The following is a 23,629-nucleotide window of genomic DNA, read 5'->3' as shown; positions in this document are numbered from 1 at the left end:
AGATAAAGCTGCTGTTCCTGATGACTGGAGAGCTGCTGTAGCACTAGAGAGCGCTGGGACGGGGAGAGGGGCCATCAGATAGACAAGGAGGGTAAGGGACAGTTTCACAGAGGACAGGATATGCATTAATGGCAGGCTGTAGCTCGGTATCTCTGCGTGAGGATTAATTGATATCGTGGGCAACGTAACCTCCTTCACCCCGGTGTGTTCTGGTCCCAGATAGTAAGGGGACAGACAGGACGAATACCCTATCTGGATGTTATTCTCCACAAATAGCTTTTTATAGCTTGCCCATGATCTGCTCAGGTGGGTTTCATCGATCAGTTGGCACACATACAAGCCTCCCATTACCTCACGCACAAACAGAAAGAGAGAGAGAAATGCAGACATCCTCTCTTTCAGATGAAAACCCATTTCTGGTGATTGGGAATTTTTGTTTTGATAAACTCAAGCATTTTATTCACGTGTCCTTGTGCCCATCTTTCTGTTTAGCTCATGTTTATCATAAAATGCCTTTACTGGTTTTCAGTTAGAATATCTATACTGTAATTAGATGTTGTAATACTATAGTAATGTATGGAATTCCAGGGGGATTGTCCTCCTTACAAAAAAACAAATCCAATTTGGTGAGCGTCTTTTGGAGATTAAGATGCCAATTAAGTTAATTTATCACAATACAGAGGATATTTTGTTCACTTTTTTTGCAAGCGCAAATGTCTTCCATCCCATATGAGATTTGTTGTGCACGTGCAGTTCGCTTATTAAAGGAGATACACATGTAGATCTCAAAATGTCAACAAAAATCATGAATAATATAGCTATTTCCAAAGTAAAGCAAAATATTCAATTTCTTGGAATAAACTCATGTTACAAAGCATTATACTGGGTTCAGTCCAGAATTCATTTATATATGTATTTACATTTTACAGTGTTTCTTCTATGCCATGTACTTTATGTAAAAGCAGTGCATATTACATGGAAGTGCACATTTGTGTAGTTTTTTTTTTTATATTGTCATAACATTCTAAATGCACATGCCTGATCAACACAGACACAATAGTTTAATGTACTTTTACAATGATTAGTATTAATATCACATGAACATTGTTTTAGAATTTATGATACATTTGTAGTTTAATTTTCGTACATTATTATTAGTATGATTATTAGAAGCAAAACCTAGCACTGATTATTATATACTTTGTAATGGTTTTAATTAATACAATGAGTATTGATACAGTTGTAATTTGTCATGAACTGCACAGCTGACTAAAACTTTACCTTTGACAGAATAGCTGGTGTGTTTTATGAATGGATGTTATTTGGAAGATCCCCCTGCTATGAAATACGACAGTGCTCTGGTGTGTGTCCAGTGACAATCTCCATGGTGACTCTGCTGTGTTTGGACCAAATACATTACCCACCTACCAACCATTTTCTTCCATCTTCAGCAGCGTTCACGCAGACGACTGACAAGGCACAAATCTTAATGGAAGAGCCTCAGCCCACGATTAACTGCAGCCATGAATAACCCACGACAGCATGTGCGCATATCATCAAAAAAAATAAAATAAAACAGCTCGCACTGTAACTACAACCAGATGGACGGAGCATCTCGCCTCCCTCACTTTCATTCGTGCAGCGCTGCTCTTTCCTCAGAAGCTGCCGTGCATGTGGCCATGTTTTGCACCTTCCCAGCAGCTGAAGAAATGAGAGAATCCCGCTTTGTCGGATGATCGACTGTTGTATCTTCTGCAGGAAATAAATTACACGATCATTTGACAAGTGGCCAGAAGAAAAACAGTTGGATGTGATGTTTCTCAGATGTGAAGCAAACCGTCCAATATTGATGATAGAAAAACTGAAGCTTACATGGATGATAAATAGAATCTTAAAGATTACTGTTTAAATGAAAATTAAAAAGTGCAACTTGTTTAATTTGGTTTAAATTTACTTTAGTTAAAATTTAAATATTACCATAAATCCATAATAAACATTAAAATTAATCTATTAGTGATTTTATAAAACATATCATGATATTTAATATTATTATACTTATAGGACATTGAGTCCAGCAATCAGTTAAAATTCTAATATTAAAGTAAATATGGCTATGTTTCTACTAATTAGTAAGTTTTATACTCTCTCATTATGAAGAATATCCAGACCTATTGTATCCCTGAATTAAATTTTCTGTTTTGTATCGCTTTGTTTAAGCATCAAAACCAGATTCTGGATACTCATATTTAAGGCACTTGTTGGTCCCAGAGACATTACATCTGATGACATATAGAAGCCCTATCAGTTTCCACCCTTTGTTATTTTGCCTTATCTGAAAGAGACCGAACAGAAGTGATGTGAGTAAACTGTGGAAAACAGAAGTGAACACTTGTGGGTCACTCTGATCCACTCGCAGTGCCAATTTTCTGCCAAAAGGGGGCAGCATCACACCCCATGAAGCTGCTGCACTATTTCTAAACAGCGACTGTGAGTGATGGACAGCAGATCTTAAACCTACAGATCACAGAAGGAGTGGCTTCAAGGTCTTCACTGAACACATTAGAAGAGAAGATGAAGACCAAGACGCTTAAGTTTGATATCATGTAGTCTCCCTAAAGAAGTGGGTGGACTCACACACACACAAACCAGTACCTCATTTTTCATTCCTTCTATCCACTTGAAAAAATGGGAGCAATCCAGACTCTGTTAGAGCAGGAAGAAACAACGTATCGACACGTATGAAGGCCACAGACGGTCATCAAACTGTGCTTACACTGGCTGGGATTAGCAACTAAATGTACAAAAGGACACCAACTAAAGAAAGTCAGACAACAGTTCCCCTGATAATAGAATGCTGCTTAATAGAGTTAGATTGTCGTCCCATATGTAGCTGGAGTTTCTCACATCTTACAAGGTTTTAAAGTTATGGACCAAAAGGACCTCTCCACCGATTTCTATCTGCGTTTTTCATAAAAAGCCTGAATTACAAATCATATCGTTCAAAAGATGCTGGGGGGTTTAATCAGGCAGGGAGAGTCTAACAAGAAGGTGCCGTAAGTAAGATCTAGCGTTTTAGGAGCTTGCCTGCCCCCGCGGCTTAAATTTGGACAATCATCTGTTAAATTGCGTCTCTCAAGTTCACTACACTTAAGAAAGTGGAGCACTAAATCTCTGCTGCGCCGCTTTCGTATGATTCGTTTGAGGAAAACAGGCTGTAGATGAATTGTGCAAAGACACAAATCAACGTACGTAACCTGCATATGATAAACACGCTTTCATTTGCCATCAACGTGAAGAAGACACAGAATGTTGTCTGATTGGTATCTGTATTTTGCCATCAGTTGATAAATGTGTACACTTATCTTATATCTCAGAAACATCACCGTTTCTGCCAAAACACTTAAAAAGAGGAAAATCCAGTTCAGTGGATCATTCTTACACATCCTTTGTCAAAGTTCAGTCTAGAAATGCTTTCTTGGACTCCTTCAATCCACACTTCTGGAAGGCTGCGTTGAATCATTTTAAGTGGTTTGGAAGATAACGGTAGTCACCGTTCGGTCCCCCCACGGTGCCCTCCATCTCATCCATCTCACGCCGCCATCCCTCTGCGACAGTTCTCACTGTGTGTCCTCCTCAGAGCCTCTTCTTCATCTTGCCCTTCTTCTGACCAGCGCGTCCAAACCCTGACTTCTTAACTTCTCCGAGCCACTGCTTGTTCTTGACGCGGAGTTTCTGCAGACCTCCGCCCTGCAGGAACTGGTGCTTCTGCTTTTTCTTGCGCTGCTTCAGGATCTGTTCGTTTGTCTTCAGCTCCGAGCGCACTCTGCGGCCGCCGGGCGTCATCTGCGATGCTGCGGGCCTCTGGAAGTTAGGGCCTTGCTGACCACGACCACGGCCACGCCCACGGCCTGGGAGAGAAAGGTGGCGCAGAAACAAGACAATTAAGAGAAAAATATCCATTTGTATTTTTTGATGGTACATGTGGAAAACAGCATTTTCATAACATAGACTTGTAAGGTAGAATGTGGACTAAATCTGAGGTATTGTCACACCATCATATCTAATGGATTAGTTCAGGTTCAGACTACAAATGCCCTACCTCCTCCCGGCCTCCGCCCTCCTCTTCCTCCCGTTTCTCCATCTGAGCCAGATCCTGCGTCATCGACCTTGTATTTCTTCTTCCACTCTTCGTAACTGACATGGCGTCAAGTGCTACAACATCTCAACCACACAGCTAAATGTTGTCAAAGAGACAGGACAGTAATAGAAACAGCAGTAACATTAAACTGGTACACAAAAGAGAGGTTCTGTTGGAAGGATACAAGTTCTTCTTGTTCTTCCTGTTTCTGATGACCTGTCCACCATCGGTTCTGATCTTCTTCTTCTGGTCCTCCTTTCCCATTTCTCTCACGAAGCGCTTCCTCTTACGGTCCCTACGAATGATACAGTGACGTTAAATCTGTGACTACATCTGTGCCAGAGAGAGGGGCAGAGAGACAGACTTGGAGTGAATTTTTACCATTTCATGATTTGTTTGTGCTGGTTTAGCCGGGCTCCCTCATCTCCCATGAGGTCCAGGACGGCTGAGGAGGCCTGTTGTTCAAAAGCAGTGCCCTCTCCGCCCAGACTTAACCTAACACCACACAGAACATCACAGGTTAGAACACACAGATGATACATGATTTCAATTATTTTTTTTTTTTTTCTTTTACTCTCAGTGGATGTAGACTCACCCTCTCTCAGAGTTGAAGTCTTTGGGTCTGTAAGGGATGTAATGCTCCTCATCTTTGCCCGACTGTCTGCTTTTCTTGTTCTTTGGCCGATCTCCCCCATCTTCCTGCGGGCCTCTCTTTTTTCTACCCACCACCTCAGAGAACACCTCCTGGTGGAAACGTGAAGAATTACATGTCAAAAACCTCTAGGTTGGCATTTCAAGCGTTCTGTACAAAACCGTATGTTAAATAGCGGAGATGCTGGTGTCTTATTAAAGTTTGCACGCAGCGTCAAGCGTGTGCAAACCGCTTGGTTTTAAATCATAATACCAAAGAGGCAAAAGAGATTCTTGCCTTTATATCATCCTCCTCTTTGACTGTGGAGTATGTGAAATCATCGTCCGTTTGGTTGATGGGCTGCTGCGGCTGTTTTTCTGCCGTCAAGTCGTCTCTCTTTTTGCTGAATTTGTCCACCAGCCGTGTGTCCTTGGAGCGTTTGGCCCGCATCACCACACTAGCCTGTGTCTTACTATTGGAGTTGATTTCAAAGATGGTCTACAAGAAGACAAAAATGGTATTTTTTTTATGTTTTATCACAAGAAGAGACTTATCATAAGCACAATGAGATATGTGTGTACTGTAACTCACAGCTTTGGATTTGTAGCCTTTAATGGCATCAACGATTTGAAGGCGCTCCAGTTCCATTTTCTCCAAACCTGACCCTGAAACAAGTTCAATCAAATGCTGTCACCAAGTGCTATCTGAGAATCACCATCACTGCTCTCTTTACAGTTCATCCTCCTCCAAACTGACCTAGTAATGGATGGACCGCCATGCTGGATAGATCTGTGCTTTTGACCCGTCTGATGGACTCAGCTGAGGGGTTCGGTCGAGACTTGAGATACTGCTTGTAGGCGTTCTCTGAGACACGATGCAGGTTTTGCAGGTCCAGGGAGTTTTCGTGAGCCGTGATCAGATGGGAACTTTCGTCATCCAGGATACTCTGAGGAACCCGGCCGAACACGCCGCCTGAATCTGACGGAGGGGAGGAGAGGTTTAGGTTGGGGAAAGTGGCAGCAGAGAGGCAAAGACTAACAAGCCTCCAAGCAGCCTCAGCCTACCTTGAGTGTGTTCAGGTGTGGCGAACTGTACAGGCCTTCCAAGGAAGAGGTGTAGGTCATACACAAAAGGCATCTCATCTTGACAAATCATACTGTAGGCTACGCCACTGCGCCCAGCACGCCCCACGCGGCCTGATGGGAAAAGACAAGCGATGACCGATGGCCAGACAATTAAGTTTTATATTGACAAGATATAAAAAAAAGAACTTATTCTGGGATAATATGAAAACTGATGGCCACTGGAGGTGCTGCTTGCATGCTCCTGTTTGAATCTGTCTAAAATAAAAACTAGAATAGATACGAGTATTCATTCTTTTTGCAGTAGATGAATAAGACTTCGGCCTTGAAGTTGTACTCCTGTAATTAAGTGACATTTCATGCAGTATGAAAGGTGCTGCCAGGGGGCTGGTGTGGAAAAAAAAGTTAGTGTAGGTCTATAGTTAGTTAGTTAGTTTATTAGTGTAGGCCTAGGTACGTGACAATGATGACAAATATAAATTGTTCAAATAACTTATTCATATGGTTTTGGACATATAAGTTATGTGTCCTTTGTCAATTTTTTGTCTGATATTTGTATTTTTATATACACACTATTTCAATATTGTCATGAATTCCTATGGTTTATTGACCTATGTAATCTTTTAGCTGAGGTTGTACAGATTTTGGAAACATGAAGCATTTGAAGGCGGTCCACAAAATGGCATCACAACAAGCAAAAATACCGATACCAATGTAGACCATTTATCCGCTCGTTCAAAAAGGTTACTTTGGGGCAAATCAAGATCCTACTTTGTGCATGAGCCACTCACCGACTCTGTGCAAGAAAAGCTTGGCCTTGGAGGGGAAGTTGTAGTTGATGACATTGTCCAGCATGGGAATGTCTATTCCACGAGCGGCAACGTCAGTCACAAGTAGCACCATGGCTTTCCGGTGCACAAATTTCCCAATGTTGATCTTCCTGGCCGTCTGATCGAGGGCGCTGTAGATGTAGGCACAGTCCAAACCTTCTGAAGACAGCAGCTGGAGATCAAAACAAAAGAAATGACTTCAATGAAGTCTGATGTGGAGGAAAATATATATGGAGGGTTCACTGCAGAAAAACAATAGACTCAACTGGGTCTATTTGAAACTGTTTGTTTCTTACCTCCTTGAGGTACTCTACATGGTGTTTGGTGGCTGCAAAAACCACCGTCTGCTCCTGAGGCTTCACCACGTTCCTCAGCAGATGAAGCAGCAGTGCAGGCTTTTCATCCGCACGCAGGTGGAAAAGTGACAGCTGAGGGAAGGACAGGAGAAATTAAGACTTAGTAAGGGCTGGACAGACGTCAGCGAAGGGTTTGGCTCCAAGCTTTAGATACAGTGCCGATAATGGATACAGGAGGCACGGAGATGCACCTTTTAACTCGTCCCGTCTTATTTTGAAACGTACAAACCTTCTCTCGCATAGGGGTTGCTGACATTACAACTCTGCTATGTTATTTTGTAATCAATCTTCTAGAGCACTTCTCTAATTGGTTTATCACAATTCAGTTCATTTAAAACGAAAAGGTTGCTTTCTTCTTTAACAAAATAGAACAATTCTAAATTTTTAGCATTACATTTAATAAACTGTGTCCTTTCTTTACCTTAATCTGGTCACTGAGTTTAGAATCTACATCCAAACGAATCAATACGGGTTCAGTCAGCCCTGGAAATAAAAAAAAAAAAAAAAGCTTATTTACTTTAATCAGGAATATGTTGTTATTATGCATATCATGATGATGATGATGACGTCATGATGGATGCATGTAAAGCAGAATTGATTGTTGCTCTCACCAGCTCTGGCAAACTCCACCAGCAGTTTGGGCAGAGTGGCAGAGAACAGCAGAGTCTGTCTGGTGTCTGGAAGCCTCCGGATGATCTCCTGAAGCTGCTCGGCGAAACCCATTTCAAACAACCTGTGCGGGGGAAGAACACCGGTTCAGAACACTCACACACGCGCGCAGGCGAGCGAATCCAAGCGGTGACGTGAAAATATAACGGCCGTCTCACCTGTCCGCCTCATCAAACACCACATACTCCACATTCTGCAACTTCAGGTTCATCTCCGTGATGACGTGCATGAGACGGCCGGGGGTACCCATGATTCTGAGAGGAGGAGCACATAGATCAGGAGTACAGCATACGGTTTATGCACAGGAAGAAACATCATTGTCTGTTAGCGTTACGTCAAAACACTCACATGTCAGGGTTTTCATGGAGAGCAGCGAACTGATCGTCCATTCTGGGAAAAGAGCGGAGACATGTACGTTCATTCCAGAGTTAAAGGACCACTGAGTGCATCTCAGAGTAAGACATGAGTTGAGCAAGCCGGCACACACCTGTCTCCACCAAGGATCAAGGCAGTCTTGAGGCCGGTGAATTTCCCCAACTGTAGCACCACAACACAGTGAGATAAATACATAGCAGGGACAGCACCGAATAATAGTCAGACAGGCTCTTTCCTCCAAAGACACAACAGATTACCTAAACAATAATTTAAGATTTAAATAATCAAGCAAATGCAGCTACACTACTTTCGGCATTCATCTTACCTCTTTTGTGAACTTCAGGGTCTGCAGGGCCAACTCTCTGGTGGGGGTCAAGATGATGGCCCTGGCTCCTGTTTGGGCTTGAGGGGCCTTCAGCTTCTCAAACATGGGCACCAGGAAGGCAGCCGTCTTACCGCTGCCAGTCCTAGCCATGGCGACTATATCTTTGCCATCCAAAATCACTGGGATGGTCTAAAGTGATGAAGAGACGCATTGGGCATGAAATATTTTGCTGTTAGAAGTCACAGATGTTTGATTAGTGGGTCCTGACGTGGTAGTGACTTACCCTTCTTTGGATTGGAGTAGGGACTTTGTAACCTTTCTTCATGATGCCTTTATATACTGGATAGCTGAGACCTGCAATCACACAACAACAGTGGATCAGACCGTATTTATATAGACTTTTCTTTTCAGCTCAAACTAATATAGATTTTCAATAAAGTGAGTAACCAGCACACATGCGGTCGCTCTTCACTGGGTCTTACCCATGGACTGGAATCCTCCAGACTTCTTTTTCTTCTTGTTTTGGGCCCTGACCAACTGCCTGGTGTCAGGCTCCACATCTGACAGGCAGTCTGCATTGGCAGGGAACCGTGGAAGTTTCCTACCTGGCTGCGACACGGACGAGACAATAGCGAGGAACTCAGATTTCAGGTGAGATGAATGTGAAAACAGCCTCCCGGAGGCAAATTGGACAGACGGTGATGTGCGAGGCCCAGGGTGGAACATTCAAATGCAGCAATAATAACCGAAACACATTCAAGTGGAGATGATCTTTAAGGGATTATGTCTTCAGGTAGTGTAAAAGACTAGAAAAATTGCATATTTACATAACACCAAAGTTGGATGTATGGATGTATGGATGCTCAGCAACAGCTGGAGTTGGATTATAAATATGAAAAGTAAATATAAAGAGCCCAGATCTTAAACAGATGGGGTGACAACAACAAGACATGAGGTGTACAGTAGTGTATTAAGTTATCACTTATATAACTGAATATTCTGACATCTAATAAGTAGATTGCAAGCATATGAGCGAATTCAACTTAAAGAATTAAGGGGGCATCCGGATTTGAACCGGAGACCTCTTGATCTGCAGTCAAATGCTCTACCACTGAGCTATACCCCCGTGTGAAGGCACCCCGACCGAAAAGGTATTACTGCTGTGTGACTTCAGCAGTGCTACTGTATTCATGTACTGGAATATGTGTTAAGTAAGTTATCTAAGGGACTGTTTCTTACTGAATCATCGTCCTTCACTTCAGCAGCCACCTCAAAGTCTCCGCTGTCGGAGTCAGCCTCCGCCTCTCTGTTGCCGCCGTGTCTCTTCTTCTTCGTCAGTCTCTTCTTCCTCTGAGCCATCCCGACGCCTTAAAAAGCTCCTTTCAGACCGCGGCTGACAACTTCACTGTTCAAATGATAAAAGCAAGCGTTCGACACAGCTCAACAAACAACAACACGGTGGGCAGACATGTTGGATTCACACGTGCGAGCAACTGCTGTTTCCTTCTTCGTCTTCTTCTTCCGTTTTCTGTGACGGCTGGTGTGTCGTTTAAAGCTCGACACCGCCACCTACTGCTACGGAGTGTGTGGCGCCACATAGACTGCCACTCAGTCTATTTGCATCTATAACTGTGCATATTTTTATTGCCCCCCCCCCCTCAGCTCCCTCTTTGGCTATTATCTTGTAGGTTGTGTGGTTTCTATTATCTTTAACACTCTATGGCAACCTAATTTCTGATGTAACAAGATCTCATTTACTGACACAGAATGCAGTTTTGATGAACTGTACTTCAAAGCCAATAACGCAGCAGCTAAATCTAACCATATAACAGAATTTTCCGGTCTCGCTCTTTCCATTCCCCTAAAACTCCAAGTTATTATCATTAATTCAGCAGCAAACGGCTGATGTATTGTCTGAAAGCCTTGGTGAACAAGAAGTTTTGGCAGATTTCAGGCTCTTTTCTTGTCAAACTACTTCATTTCTACTAACAAATCAGTCACATTCATCCATCCACAAATAGAACCAGAGATTAATGCTTTATTTGCATCACGAAGAAAGAAATAACCATTTTGTATAGCTGGCTTTTCACCATATTTATGAGAGACAATATACATATTGTCCTCACCCTGTTGCTTTCTATATTCTGCAAGCATTTCTGTGTGTACACTTGAAAAACTATACATGTGTTTGAATAACACCCTCTTTTTTGCAGCTATGTCTCGATGACATGGGTGCTTTATCTCTCTTACTCTTTATCTGCTTTATCTCTCAGTCAGCATACATGAATTCAAAATGTTCCCTTTTAAGCAAACATCACACTCAACAATGAAAACAGGGACAAGTCATGTCATCCACAGGAAAATAACACAATAAGCATGATTTAACTTAACAATTGAATCAGACTAAGCGAATTACCTAAAATTGTTGTCTTTAGAAACCCCTTCATTCACATTTTATTCATATTCTATCATCAAAATGTGTAATTTCCATGTGTGTAGTTGATGTGAGAAGAAGCTCACGTTCTGTTCCAGTTTCAGTGTAACTTTGTCCTGCAGATTCATTTTAAGGTCATTAGGTTGCACTTTTTGCAAATTAATCTCAGTTGTCCGTCTGGGGAAAATGAACAAAGCAGTTTTTAAAAAAAATATATTTTAGCCTCTGGAACTCCATGAAAGGGTAAAATATTCATTAGGCATGTACACATGAGAAAAAAGTAAGAGCATTGCCTCAATATAACGTGAATCTCATGCGTTATCAGAGCTTTTCTTTGTGTTGCATAACTTTTCATGAAGTGACTGCGCAGGACAGTTTGGCAGGAAAAGCTTACCCATCCATGCAACAACTGTCACACTTATGCTACTGGAATCCTGAAATATGCTTCCACATTTCTCCATAAAACAGATTTTAGTCCACTGCACAAACATGAGAGCACAGTATTGCTAGGACTCAGTAGGCATTATGCACTATGCTAATTTTAGGATCCCAGCCTTATTTATTCCACATGTGCTAAACTATGATAGGCCTTTGTTTAAGATTGTGTTAGTTTTTAACATAAATCCATATTTTGTCATTCTTTGCCTGATAATATAATGTCATTGCTGATGACATAACAAAACAGAGCTCTCCCTCCATTCATAGGTACTGCCCTGCCAAAGCTTATATGGAATATCCTCGCTTGACAGCCCTGAATTAAAACTAATCTTACTCAACCAGTTGAATCTCTCAGGGGGATCAAATGTGGGTTTCTTACTTGTATTCTCATTTTGACTTTGTCTAAAACGGTTTAGGATAAGTACTTTTGTCAAAAATTTGTCCTCGGAAGCCTCCAATAATCCATGCATTCACTTCTCCTGCACATTGATCATTTGGCAATTTTTCATGTATCCTGAGTGTGGTTTCATTAACATGTAAGGCCAGCTGCTGCTTGAGAAAACAGCTGTCCAAGACATCAAAAACCCAAATGTGATGTACAGAATGTTATTCATTGAAAGCCAATATTAGGGTACAATCTCCACTCTTATTATATCCTGTTATATCCTTATATCCTACTTTCAATAATCACCTAATAACTGTTTCTGATTTGATCTAATCTGAATGCAACATGTTTTTCACTATGTGTTTTCCTAACGAAAACCAGTATAGAAAGTGTGGATTTGATTTTGGCAAAGGATGATGATAATCCACATTTTCGATTGGTCAGTATGTCTACAGCATATAGGACTTTTTGCATTTGCTGATAACTTACTTTTCTTTATAAGCAGCTACAGTTTCATTTTTTTAAATCACCCAGTAGAAATGTGTCCTTTGGATGATAACACTGACACTAATATGGCAGCCAAAACGTGTGCTGCGTTGTTTGAAGTCAGTGGGCTGATGTACAGTAAATAAGTCAACACCATGGCAACAGCCTGGAGCTAATGCCATTCATATTCCCGTACAGAGCCTGACTGCGGTGGCCTGGAGCCAAATCTGTTCAGGGAGCTGAGTGGGATGCAGGGTTTACACGTATAGGCAAAAGGTGCAGCAAGCCACCTATAGGATCCGCTTTTGTTCTTAAAGGTGATTTAAGTGATAAAGCCTGAGGGGATAAAGATGTGTAGCTGGTGGGGATGGTAAGGTTGTGGTTGTTTCGTCTTGGCACTCGGATGAGCCGTGCGCTGGCATCGGTGTGCTATCAGGTCAGCCTCCAAAGCTCCTGGCGCTGTCTTGACTCTCAATTTCCCCACTATGTCAAGCCCTTATGTTGAAAACATGCTCCTGAATCACTGCTTCAGCTCCACATGATGGGCCTCAGGCGGGTTATTTTTTGTTGTTGCCTATTATTCATGAGGCAGTGGCTTTAATGTTTCTGTCGATGTGTATCACAAGCCTTAAAGGAAAATAAAGTAGCATGTTTTGATTTTCCTATTGGGAGTCATGCTAGATAACACCCCACCTACAAATCCCCTGAGAGCTCTGTCATTGATTTCACAAAGTATGGTGATAACATCTATGAATGACAAATCTAAATAGATTTGTGAGGACTTAATGTAGGCCAAGCTAAGCTGCATCCTGAGCTATAGGGGACTTAAAGCAGAGTATCTGACCTTTCAAAAATCTGTGGTGTAAGTTGACTCAGTGATAACACGGTTTTAGAACGCTGTTTCACGATGCAGTTAGTGACTAAACGGGCACTGAATGAAAGTCATTAGGCAAACAGATGTCAACATGTCTCAGGTTGGATTTTTATAAAGATGCTCTCCAGCAGAGTGTGTATGTGTGTAGCAGATGCTGCCTCTAAGCCTTGGAGATTGAGGGGAATGTTTAAATTAAGAGATTATTGAGCTGATGGTTTGTAAAGCTAAGCCTTTAAATGGGGGTAGCAGTTAAATATTCTTCCACTCTATCTGTGTCGATTTAATTATTTATCAACCGCTCTTTAAAAGGCTGGCCGTGGGTTCAGTGGACCTTTTAAAAATAGTCCAAACATCCAATTAGTATTGCGAGTGATGTGCTGAAGCATATCAGGCAGGCATGTCCCTCCAGAAAGCCTTCAAATGCTGGTTTGATTTTTCATGCCAGACGCTGTACATCCAAGGGGCAAATTAATCTCAGAAATCTGATAACAGCTCCACAAAAAGTTTGAAATGGCTGTATGAAAGGAAATATCAGCTTTGGAGTTGCATCCCATCAAATTAATATATTCTAGTTTTAAAATGTGAGATTTGGTGTGAATGTTGAAACTGTGAAAAATGCTGTGTTTTTTCAGCATTGTAAAACATTTAAAAATTGAGAGACAGTTCAGGATCTATAGTCCAAACCAAATCAATGCCAATACTTTCAATACTTTTCTGCAGAATCTGCCGCTGGATCAGCAGCCAGTCTGCATCGTGCAGCCACGAGCAACCTGGTGAGGAGGACAGTACATCTCAGGGCAGTTAAAGAGAGGGTCAGAGCCTGGTCTTGGGCTCACTGGGCTGGCATGGCACCGCGAACGTGATAGTGCCACCCCCAGTGACAGCAGCAGATGGTGAGCGCGCCCCTGGCTTTACCCTCAGGGCTCCTGGGCAGGGAGACAGAGCAGCCATGCACAAAATACAAGGCCACTGATTGGACCATGCATCTTAAGATGCCACAGGCTGATAAGATGATGAGAGAAGCAGCACTTTCATGCTTGATAAGACATATAATTATGTTAACCCGGTAGTTTCTCTAGACCCTCGACTTGCCCATCATGGTAGACATTCACGTTTGTTAGGCCAGTAAACGGCAAGTCTCACTGGGGCATTGGCTGGGTTACAATCAATAAAAAGAAGTTGTAGGTGTCAGCAAGCCACATTTTTGATGAAGAAGATCATGATACGTACACAGAAACAGAGCATAGTGGAATAATCTGTGCTCCTACATTCAAAATGATTACACTTGTACAAGGAAACAAGACCTTAAATAAATTATGGGTATGTATCAATTACGATATGTCCATGAATTATGAAGCAAACAAATGCAGTGTTCTTCATCTTGAGGACACAAAGTCCTCAAATAGAACGAGTGTATTTTGTGAATTCATGTTGTAAACAAGTACATTGAAACCTTGAGTTTAATGTGTGTGATTCATATAAAAACGCTGGGGATCATAATTTAAAGGGCAATGGAGCAAAATTCAGAAGTGCTTACATTTCCACAACCGAAGCTAAGCCTTTTGCTGAGACGTCGCCTTTGCTGCATAAGGAGAATCCGGCTTTGCACTCGCTTTAGTATAAAACTGCAGAGGCACATACATCCGGTCAAACTTTCAATTACTTGATATTCTGGGTGCTAAAAGGCAGTTTCCCTTCAGAGCTCCAGCAGTTAATCTTACAGCTAGTGCCAGCATTAAGGCGATAATCACGGGACATGTGACAAAAGCACAAAAACTTTCCCTAAAGGGAAGCGTAAGAGACCCCGAGGATTTTGCCATCCAGCCAAATTGGTGGGGCACCAAAGTCCCGGAAAGTGAGGTCTCAAACCATGCCGTCCTCCATAGTTTCCAGACTTTTCTTTTGATTCAGCTGCGCATAGCCTGGAGAATATCTCTCCACGTTGTAGAGTATTGTGGTCAAACACTACTGGATTACTGCTCATTAACTCTGCAGAGAAGCCGCTGGGCTGTGGTTAATACACGAGACTTAATGGCCATTTCCAGTTTCATCTCCTCTACACTTTTAGAGTAGGGTTATATGCAATGACAGATGCCCAGAATTAAAGCCCACAGAGCAGAATTAACTTTTCATGTATTTCTTCCTAACATCCTTGTTGTTCTTTTTGGTCATTGCTTGCACAGCCTCAGGCTCACTTCTTCTTCTGGTGTCTTAATTGCAATTTCATCAAGAATTTAAAGCCACGTAGCCATTCCTATTCTTGTCGCTGTCATTCCGAACTAGCCACCGTAGGGGACTTCAAGGGTATTTAAAGCAGCTATTGTGTGTCATACGATAAGTCAGGAGCAGCTTGGGGAAGACTCACTTTCATCATTGTGGTGCTGCCGGACTTCCTCTTCCCCCTTCCGAATCCACCCTTTTCTCACTGTCTCTTTCATGGCTTTATCACTCAAAGGCTCAAGCAGCTCAGCAGAATATAAATGAATAAGTGCTGTAAGATGGGGAAAGAGGGAAGAGGTCGAGACAAAAATTGCATGTGCACATCAGCATTGGGACTTGCGAGGACTGCTCTTTTATGCTTCACACCACTCAGTTGGGTTGTGGCGATGCAATATAAAAACTTCACATTGTAGATTCATCAGCCGCGTCCATGACAAATGGGAATCTTGGAATGCGGAGCTGTGCGTGTGTGTTTTTGTGAGTGCGCATGCCAAATATATAATTGTCAGAACTAGTATGTCACATGAGACACCCTTTTTATTATAGAAAGAACCAAAATGTGACTGTCATTTTAGGAAATAAGATTTTTCTTGGTTTCAGGGGGAGAGAAAGATGAAAAAACTGATACCACTCATATACATACAGTATAGCCTATGAAGCCACAGCCAGCAGCTGGTTAGCTTAGCATAAAGCTATGAACTTGCTCAGTTAGCAGCAGAAACTCCGTGCCAAGTAATAATAAAGTGCTTAGCCACCCCTAACACAGTGATTGAATATTTTCATACTTTGATTTTTTTTTATGATTACAGAAAGATATAGTGTGTTAATTGGTGAGCTTTAGAGGTGCTGATAGCTGCATTTTCTTATCGATGGATGTTGCTGGGCTTGCCGTTTCCCACTGTTTGTAGTCTCTGTGCTAAGCTAAGCTAAATATCCCTTGGCTGTAGCATCATATTCAATGGAAAGATACGAGAGTGATACCAATCTTCTCATTTAACTCTCGGCAAATAAGCGTATTTCCCCAAATGTCAGACTATTCTTTTAAGGTTACTGTTTACACACTCACTCATGCACACATGCACAAATGCATACACACACACGTGTACACACACACACAAACACAGGAATATCGATTAAAGCCAAGCTTAAAACAGCATCTTTTCCTCCCTCACCTCCCCCTCATACATACACACAACTGTCCACATGACCCTTTCTACCTACCATATGCTTCACACAGATAGTACACACTGCTGACATTTCTCTTCTCTCACCCCGTTTTTCTTTCACACACTTTCACATGCAAACAATGACTCACAGAGGAGGGAACACTCACACACAGCTGCGCACACTTATAAATTCCAAGAGGCACATATGTGTGTGCGCGCAGAAACAGAAAAATAGGCGAACTGCAGGACATGATTAGGCATTGTTTGTTTTGTAAATGAGTGCTAATGAAAAAAATAGCATATCAGCATTCCACTGTAATTAAAACATATGTGGAAAAATCTGCTCTTGCCACTGTAAATATGTCCTGATATGACTGACAGCGATCATTGGCAGCCATCTATCAGGCTGGACCATATGTTGCTTTGGGTGGGGAGGGAATGAGGGCTTACCGCAAAGCCTGCCTTATCCTTTGGCATTACAGTCTCTAAGAAAGGATTTACTCTTTAATTCTTGATTAGATAGAATTTTCTCCCCAGTGTGCGAGCACAGTGATACACCGAGCAGAGATAACCTACCTCGTTGGGAAAGTGTGCGTATGTGTTTGTGTGTCCTTTGGCAATGCTCCACACATGCACACACACACACATGCACAGACCAACCTGGCCTCCCTGGTGTGCCATCCTATTTAGCGCCTGTGCTTTTAACACATTGTGATAGGGCTATTATTAGAAGCGATGGATTATCAATCAGGAATTAATCCTGATTGATGTGTTTGCCCTGGCTGGAAAAGGACCACGCTCACTGCTACATTGTTTGTTTTCATCTCTGTGATGAGAGAAGGTGGTTGTTTCATTTTTTTTCTCTTCGGGAGGTGACATGAGAGAGGAGAGGATTTTTCTTCCTTTATTGTGATCAAACCACCAGTTCCACCAGCTTCTCCGACTCAAGACGTGAGGAGACAGCTGAGGAAGACATTCATTTATTTAGTTCCTTTACTCATTTATCTTCCTCCCCCCCCGTCTCTTTGCCTGACTGGCTGTTGAGCTGACTGACTGCCTGGATGGTTGGCTCCCTCTCTCACTGGACTCTCACTGCCACTCCACTCACACACTGCGTGAGATTCGCTGAGGCTGGGGTGGAGAGAGACAGTCAGGCTGCTCAGGCTTTGGGAAGTGGGATCTCTGGGTGGTAGATTTCTCTCTCTGTCTGTTTTGGTGGACTATTAGATGAGAGCAGAGGAATTCTCTGGCTCTCTCTCCTTCAGCACTGACCACTGACCATCACCACTGTGCTGCATCCATGACTTTACATACCTGGCTGGTGTATGGGCTTGGATTTATCTTGGTTTGGGCACTGTGCTTGACACAGGGTGAGTAGGATGTATTTTGGTATTTTGGTTTATTTTGCAGTTTTGCAGTGCATTAAGACATGTGAACAGGTTGTGTGTGTGCGTGTGTGTGTGTGTGTGTGTGTGTGTGTGTGTGTGCGTGTGTGTGCGTGTGTGTGTGTGTGTGTGTGCATGTGTTCGCGCAATGATGTGAATATACAATATTCCTCACTTACAACAGCATTTTTCTAGCAAGTAATCAATAACATAATGTACACTCTTACAGGTAATATATCACTTATACTGCAATATATAAATACAGTAAAATTACAATAAAAAATATGCAAAATATGGAAATAATAGAGCAGGGGCAGTAGAAAATAGGCTGGTGAATGTTCTGGACCAAAATCAACTGAACAGGTCACATTAATATAATGAAAGACCATGCTGACAGATGATTCCAATAAATATGCCTTTGTTCTGCATTTAATTGACCTGGGAGTTCAAAGCAATGTCTCCCCACATTAGGTAATATCCATAGGTGGCAAACTAAATTTCCCTATAGAGCAATAATAATTGACCTGACTTGGCTTGGCTGCAACCTTTGTTTCACTAGAGACCATACAAGAAGAAACTGAGGTGATGTTGTGTGCTCAGATGTTGCTTTGCTTGATTCGTATCTCAGTGTTTGGTGTGAGTCAGATCACCTTTGAACCCAAGTCCAGACCAGAGGGTGAAGTGAGCTCCTGGACCGATTAATGATGTGGCATTTATAAATAGGGCAACATCCATGAAAGGCAGTAGATAGGGCAACAAATAGCTGGACATAGATATAAATGCAGTGCATTATAAACAGTACCAGGTTTTAAAATTCAACAGAGATTCAAATAAGGTAAAGGTGATTGTATTAAGGGGTTTTAATGAACCATAATCATCGCCAGAGGACACTGAGCTTAACACCTCAATAGCGCACCATTTACCTATTATGTATTACATAATTCTTGATTACAGTGATCATCCTGCATTTGGAATTCATTTCTAATATGTTTATGGTGCCTTAAAAGCTCATTTTTAGCATAACTTGAAAAAGCAACCTGAAATATGTCAATATATAATGAGATAGGCAAGCAGTGGTAATCTTTAATTCATTAAATTCTTGTTCTCCCATCCCTGTTTGTCCACTAATGCTGCTTGCTATTTCTTTATAATTGTTTTCTTCTTAAAATGTCTCTCATAAAAAATGCAAAATGCATATAAAAGTATAATGGATATAACTGGCTCACTGTTGAAATGCAGATGATAATCACTAGCAAATGCTCATGTTAAACATGCTCAAAACCGATGAGTAATTAAATTAGATCTAGGTCAGAATTAGACAACATTTGCAATGCATACTGGTAGGGGATTGCATTGTGCCATGAAAGCTGAATGTCTTTCCAATATGTCCTCATTATGCTGATAAATGCTCATAATGGGCAGCTTTTTAATCTTTCATGAGTGCTGTGTGCAACAACACTGCATCACAGTGAATTGATCAGGTTGTTAGCCAGATGTAAATGACCATTCTACTGCTTTTTATTTCCACAAACATTATCCACCTCCAATGAAATACTCCAATATTAATGAGAGCTTTCACTGCTTGGTGTATCACCAGCAGGGGAATATGACACATCCCCTTAAGGCTGGCATGTGCTCTCCCTGTGAGGCTTTACATTGATTCCAGCAGATTTTTAAAGTGATTTTTGTAAGAGCATTTGCCCAGGATTAGTTTGCTCCTGAAAGCTCCATCAGAGCTTTTGGGTGGGCTATTTAACAGAGCAGAGGCAGAGAGAGGCTTGCAACTGCTCTGCCCCAGGTTTGCACAGATAAAGAGGAACGATTGGTTTCAGCCAAAGCTGATCTTCCATCTTGTGTGTGTGGGATTTTTGGAGGTCAGGCACAGGTGTGTGAGGGGTCTGAATGGACGGACAATCCCTTTAAGCTCTGGTGGATTTGTTCTGTTTGGGCTTAGCTTCACTTTCTTGAGGGAGTTAGACATTTAAGACATGAGACAGTGGCATGGGAGAAGAGGGAGCGAAAGATGAAAGAAAACTTTGGAGCGTTTAATTTCTGAAAAGATATGCTTTTAAATTCCATTGTGTTATGATCTGATGGGTGCCAGCTCCTCTTTTTGCAGCACAGGGATCAAACCCGTTTGGATAAATGATCACGTTCCCTGAGTCTATCATTTTTAGATGTCAGTTGAGAGTTATTAGTAAATAGCATAGTGTGGCTGCATGTTGATTTAGTCGCTCTCTGTGCTGTAGCTTCCACCACTTATAGGGTGCTGAGTGTTAGAGACGTGGCTTTGAGATCACAAGCTGGAGCTGGCAGACAGACAGCTTGGGATGGGGTGTATCACTGAGGGTAAATCACCCTTAAGCACAAGCTGCAGAAGAGAAGAGAAGAGAAGAGAAGAGAAGAGAAGAGAAGAGAAGAGAAGGAGCAGTCAAGATGACAACAAATAACAAACTCCAAAGTAATGTTCCTTGTTGGAACCATGAAATGTTTCGAAAGAGTCTTGATGCTTTGAGATGCACTTCTCTTCAAATGCCATGCAATATACTGCCTTCAGTTGCAGTGAAGGACTGCTTTAAAAATAGCTCATTTGCACTGTTTATCTGTGGGAGCTTCGAGTACTATGATGTTGCATTTTAAGTTACATTTGAATCGGAGTCAATGCAGATGCTTCAGATGCAGATTTGGAGATGCATTAAAGTTAAGTGGCTGTTTGGATGCTGATTTTAGCTCTGAAGGAGATATATCTCCATTGCCAACATTTCTACAAATGTGGATCAGATTGGATGTAGAAGTAGTCTGCTTTAAAAGACACCAAAAAAAGAGTCTGACTGTTAACACTTTCATACGTGAGTTTTTTCAACAAGCAAACTGTAATCAACAGAAATCTTAAAAAGACCCGATATTTTGATGCCAAACATTTTGGTTCTCCAGCCAAAAAAGTAAATTAATTTAACGTCAGGAACAAATCAAGGGGAATAGTCTTGATTACTAAATTACATAGAACAAATTAGTATGCAATATGATGGCTGGAGAACATAGACCAGCTATATTGACAAAATGAAGCAATGGTCACTGATATGAACTGGGTAAACAGACGGTATGTTGGTAATTGTCATGCAGTCTAATCTAATATGACCCAGTTTTTGATGCAGTGTTTTGTGGTCTTTATATTGTTTTACCGACTCTCTATATTTCCAAATGTGCACATGGAAATATTTTAATGGATGTACAATAATTGTGAAGACAAGTCTTTTTCAAATCTTTCCATTCCAACCATTCCAAAATTAAATCTTCAAATCTTTGTGTTGGTAATTATAATGGTGGTGCGAACAGCTCCCAGGGGTCATAAAAGGTTCTGTGTGGATCTGCTGTCCTGTAGTGCAACTCTTGTGCTGGTACAGTACAAGCTCCCACTTGATGTGGTTATGCCTCCACATCATTTTAAGCATGCACATATCTTGGCAAAGCAGTGATTCTACCATCTGTGTATGCAATTGCCCCTGTACCCCAAGTAGCAGGGAATGTGCTATTGCTTATGTAGCCTAGTGGTTTTACATGTATTAAGTGGGAGGCCGTCTTAAAACTGCACCCTAATAAGTTGTCATGTACTCTTCGATGTGTCCCCTGCAGTCAAGGGGCTGCAGTGCTATGGCTGCAACATCATCCAGGGCCAGAGGTACGTGGACGTGGGCTGCTCCAACCCAGAGGTCATCACCTGCGCCCACTCACACAAGGGCTTCAAACACCGTTTCTGCATCAAGACAGAAAGCAGTGAGTAAACCTTTATGACCAACATTTAATGACTAATAAACCGAAACCTTATTCATAGTTTCTTCTCCTCCCTTTATCCTCAGTTGGCTATTGCAATTTGTGTATGATACTTGATTGGAAGAATATTTTTGGTTGGGTAGAAGATTATTAAATCATGACAAATTCAGTCTGGCATGCCACTGGACATTGGCATAATCGTTTTTAATAATACTTTCATGTAAATGTTCTTTGTCCGCTGATGTGAATATTTTATTGCTCCTTGCACTGAGGATAGTTACATAACCCTGCTTTGGTGTGCTTTGCTGAGTAAATTATAAGTCATTCATTGTTTGATGTTAAGTCAACTGGAGGATGTGGACAGCCACGACAGGATAGTGATGGTCAGATGAGTAGTTCTGGTAATATCCATGGAGACATGAACAGTCCAGCTGTTCCCTTGCTTGATGTCTAAAGGATCCACTCATGTTGAAAGGGCTGATGAGGCACCTTTTCCATTTTGCTCAGAGAAACAGCAAGCTCAGACAAGGACTGACAACAGCCCATCAGACGCAGTGTGACAAGCACTTAGTCAAAATCTTGAAGCAGTGTATTGGTAGTAATCTGTGGCCAGTCAGCCTGTTAATCTTCATGTGACCCCGCCAAACCCAAATCTAACAGATGCTGGTGAGGTTCCATAAGAGTCTTAGAGTTCTAGTCTCCTTTGTCCTCAGATACAAGACATCTGTCCTTATCCATAGCAAGTCCAGTGCCCTCTCACTTCTCAGCTGTCTCCAACCTATGACTGAAAACAAATGTCTGAATAGGCTCGACTAAGAATCATCATAATCATTTCAATGCAGAGGCCCAGCTGATCTTTTTCAGTCAGGCCCTGCAGCCCTCACCCTGAAGACTTGATCACTTTTCATTTTCACCTTGTATTTTAAAATAACGACAAGTTCTGCACTCCTTCCGTCTTGGGATGTAAGGTTGCTATTTTGGTGGATTATGAATGGCAGAGATGTTGTCAGGTGCTAATTGAGTACAAGAAGGTGATATAGTGTGTTAGAGGAATTACATTAACTGAATAGGCCAGGTGGGGAAGCTGAAACGGTGCTAGAACTCCCCTCTATCTAGAACATGCCAAGTGTAAGGACACAGAACAATGTAAATATCACACAAAGCGTTTCATAGTGATTATCGGAGGCTGGATTACCAGTCCAGCGTTTTCTTCAACACTGCATGACAGCCAGAAGTGAGAGAATCTCTAGTGGGTCTGCAGTTCCCACACAAATGTGGGTTAATGTTTCACTCTTCACTAGAATGCTATTATTTTGTCAGTATTTTCTCAGTTAGATAAATATAATACAGATTTTTTATACATGCTTTACTTATCAAGTGAATTTAATAGTACAAAATGTACTCAAAATGTACTATTTGTTGGAGGCTTGGTAGACAGATCATGTGGAGTGTGCCTTTAAGATCTCTAAATGTCTCCCTCATTACACACTTGCAGTATTTGGTGCTTACTTGTGCTTTTTTTCTTGCTGAGCCAAACACCAGCTCGTCACTCTTGTCTGACTGACTGTCTCCCCCTCCTGTCCCTCCAGCGGCCCTGGGTATCGTCCTGACCAGTGGCTGTGCCACATCCAGACACTGCCAGCAGCAAGAGCTGCCAGGGGTGCGCATCCACTGCTGTGACTCAGACCTATGTAACAGCGCCCCCTCCTGGACCCCAGGCACACTCCACTACATCGGTGCACTGCTCGGCCTCCTGCTGCTGAGGATGTGGTGGTGATAGGGAGTCAATCTTGAGAAGAGCATAACACCAGGACTATGGGAGGAGCATTTTGTATCAATAACTCTCATCTCATCTCGTAGCTGCTCATGTGTAGGGCTGAATGGGATTTTTTCTCAGTATGGTGTTACTGGTGAGCACCTAAAAATAGCAACTTTTGTCACATTGTTAGGTTGGACCTAGGACCTATTGGAGGTTAAGTCAGACCAACGGCAAAATAATCCAGTGAAGTCTGTTTGCTCAAAATAACGATGAACCAAAACTGATGAGTTAATAGTGAATTTATT

The 23,629-nt window shown here is 41.9% G+C and overlaps 1 protein-coding gene and 1 non-coding gene across 2 annotated transcripts; both read right to left on the bottom strand.

Annotated features, from left to right (window-relative positions):
• Nucleotides 1-3,449: 3,449 nt before the first annotated feature.
• Nucleotides 3,450-9,888, bottom strand: ddx54 (DEAD (Asp-Glu-Ala-Asp) box polypeptide 54). The gene is made up of 20 exons (XM_070850851.1): nucleotides 9,646-9,888; nucleotides 8,889-9,015; nucleotides 8,690-8,760; nucleotides 8,407-8,595; nucleotides 8,194-8,243; nucleotides 8,055-8,096; nucleotides 7,865-7,960; nucleotides 7,649-7,770; nucleotides 7,459-7,520; nucleotides 6,978-7,109; nucleotides 6,643-6,853; nucleotides 5,834-5,965; nucleotides 5,526-5,747; nucleotides 5,361-5,434; nucleotides 5,067-5,267; nucleotides 4,734-4,882; nucleotides 4,520-4,633; nucleotides 4,323-4,433; nucleotides 4,100-4,194; nucleotides 3,450-3,908 (listed from the first exon to the last, which is right to left on the bottom strand). Exons 1-20 carry the CDS (start codon nucleotides 9,763-9,765, stop codon nucleotides 3,634-3,636), a joined length of 2,595 nt encoding a protein of 864 aa, XP_070706952.1. The 5' UTR covers nucleotides 9,766-9,888; the 3' UTR covers nucleotides 3,450-3,633.
• Nucleotides 9,461-9,532, bottom strand: trnac-gca (transfer RNA cysteine (anticodon GCA)). Its single transcript has one exon. It is a non-coding gene; the product is annotated as a tRNA-Cys (tRNA).
• Nucleotides 9,889-23,629: the final 13,741 nt, after the last annotated feature.

The sequence above is a fragment of the Pempheris klunzingeri genome, chromosome 19, assembly GCF_042242105.1.
Source record: "Pempheris klunzingeri isolate RE-2024b chromosome 19, fPemKlu1.hap1, whole genome shotgun sequence".
Taxonomy (NCBI): Eukaryota; Metazoa; Chordata; class Actinopteri; order Acropomatiformes; family Pempheridae; genus Pempheris; species Pempheris klunzingeri.
Note: the sequence above shows the minus strand (reverse complement) of the source record. Positions and strands in the feature narration are given on the sequence as shown.

What these genes read in the sequence shown, in the direction of transcription:
- ddx54 (XM_070850851.1), bottom strand. Translation starts at nt 9,765, where the DNA reads ATGGCTCAGAGGAAGAAGAGACTGACGAAGAAGAAGAGACACGGCGGC. An exon ending in GGTGGAGTTTGCCAGAGCTG is followed by an intron (nt 7,521 to 7,648) that starts GTGAGAGCAACA and finishes TTTTATTTCCAG; the next exon opens with GGCTGACTGAACCCGTATTG. An exon ending in CACACCTGAACACACTCAAG is followed by an intron (nt 5,748 to 5,833) that starts GTAGGCTGAGGC and finishes CCCCTCCGTCAG; the next exon opens with ATTCAGGCGGCGTGTTCGGC.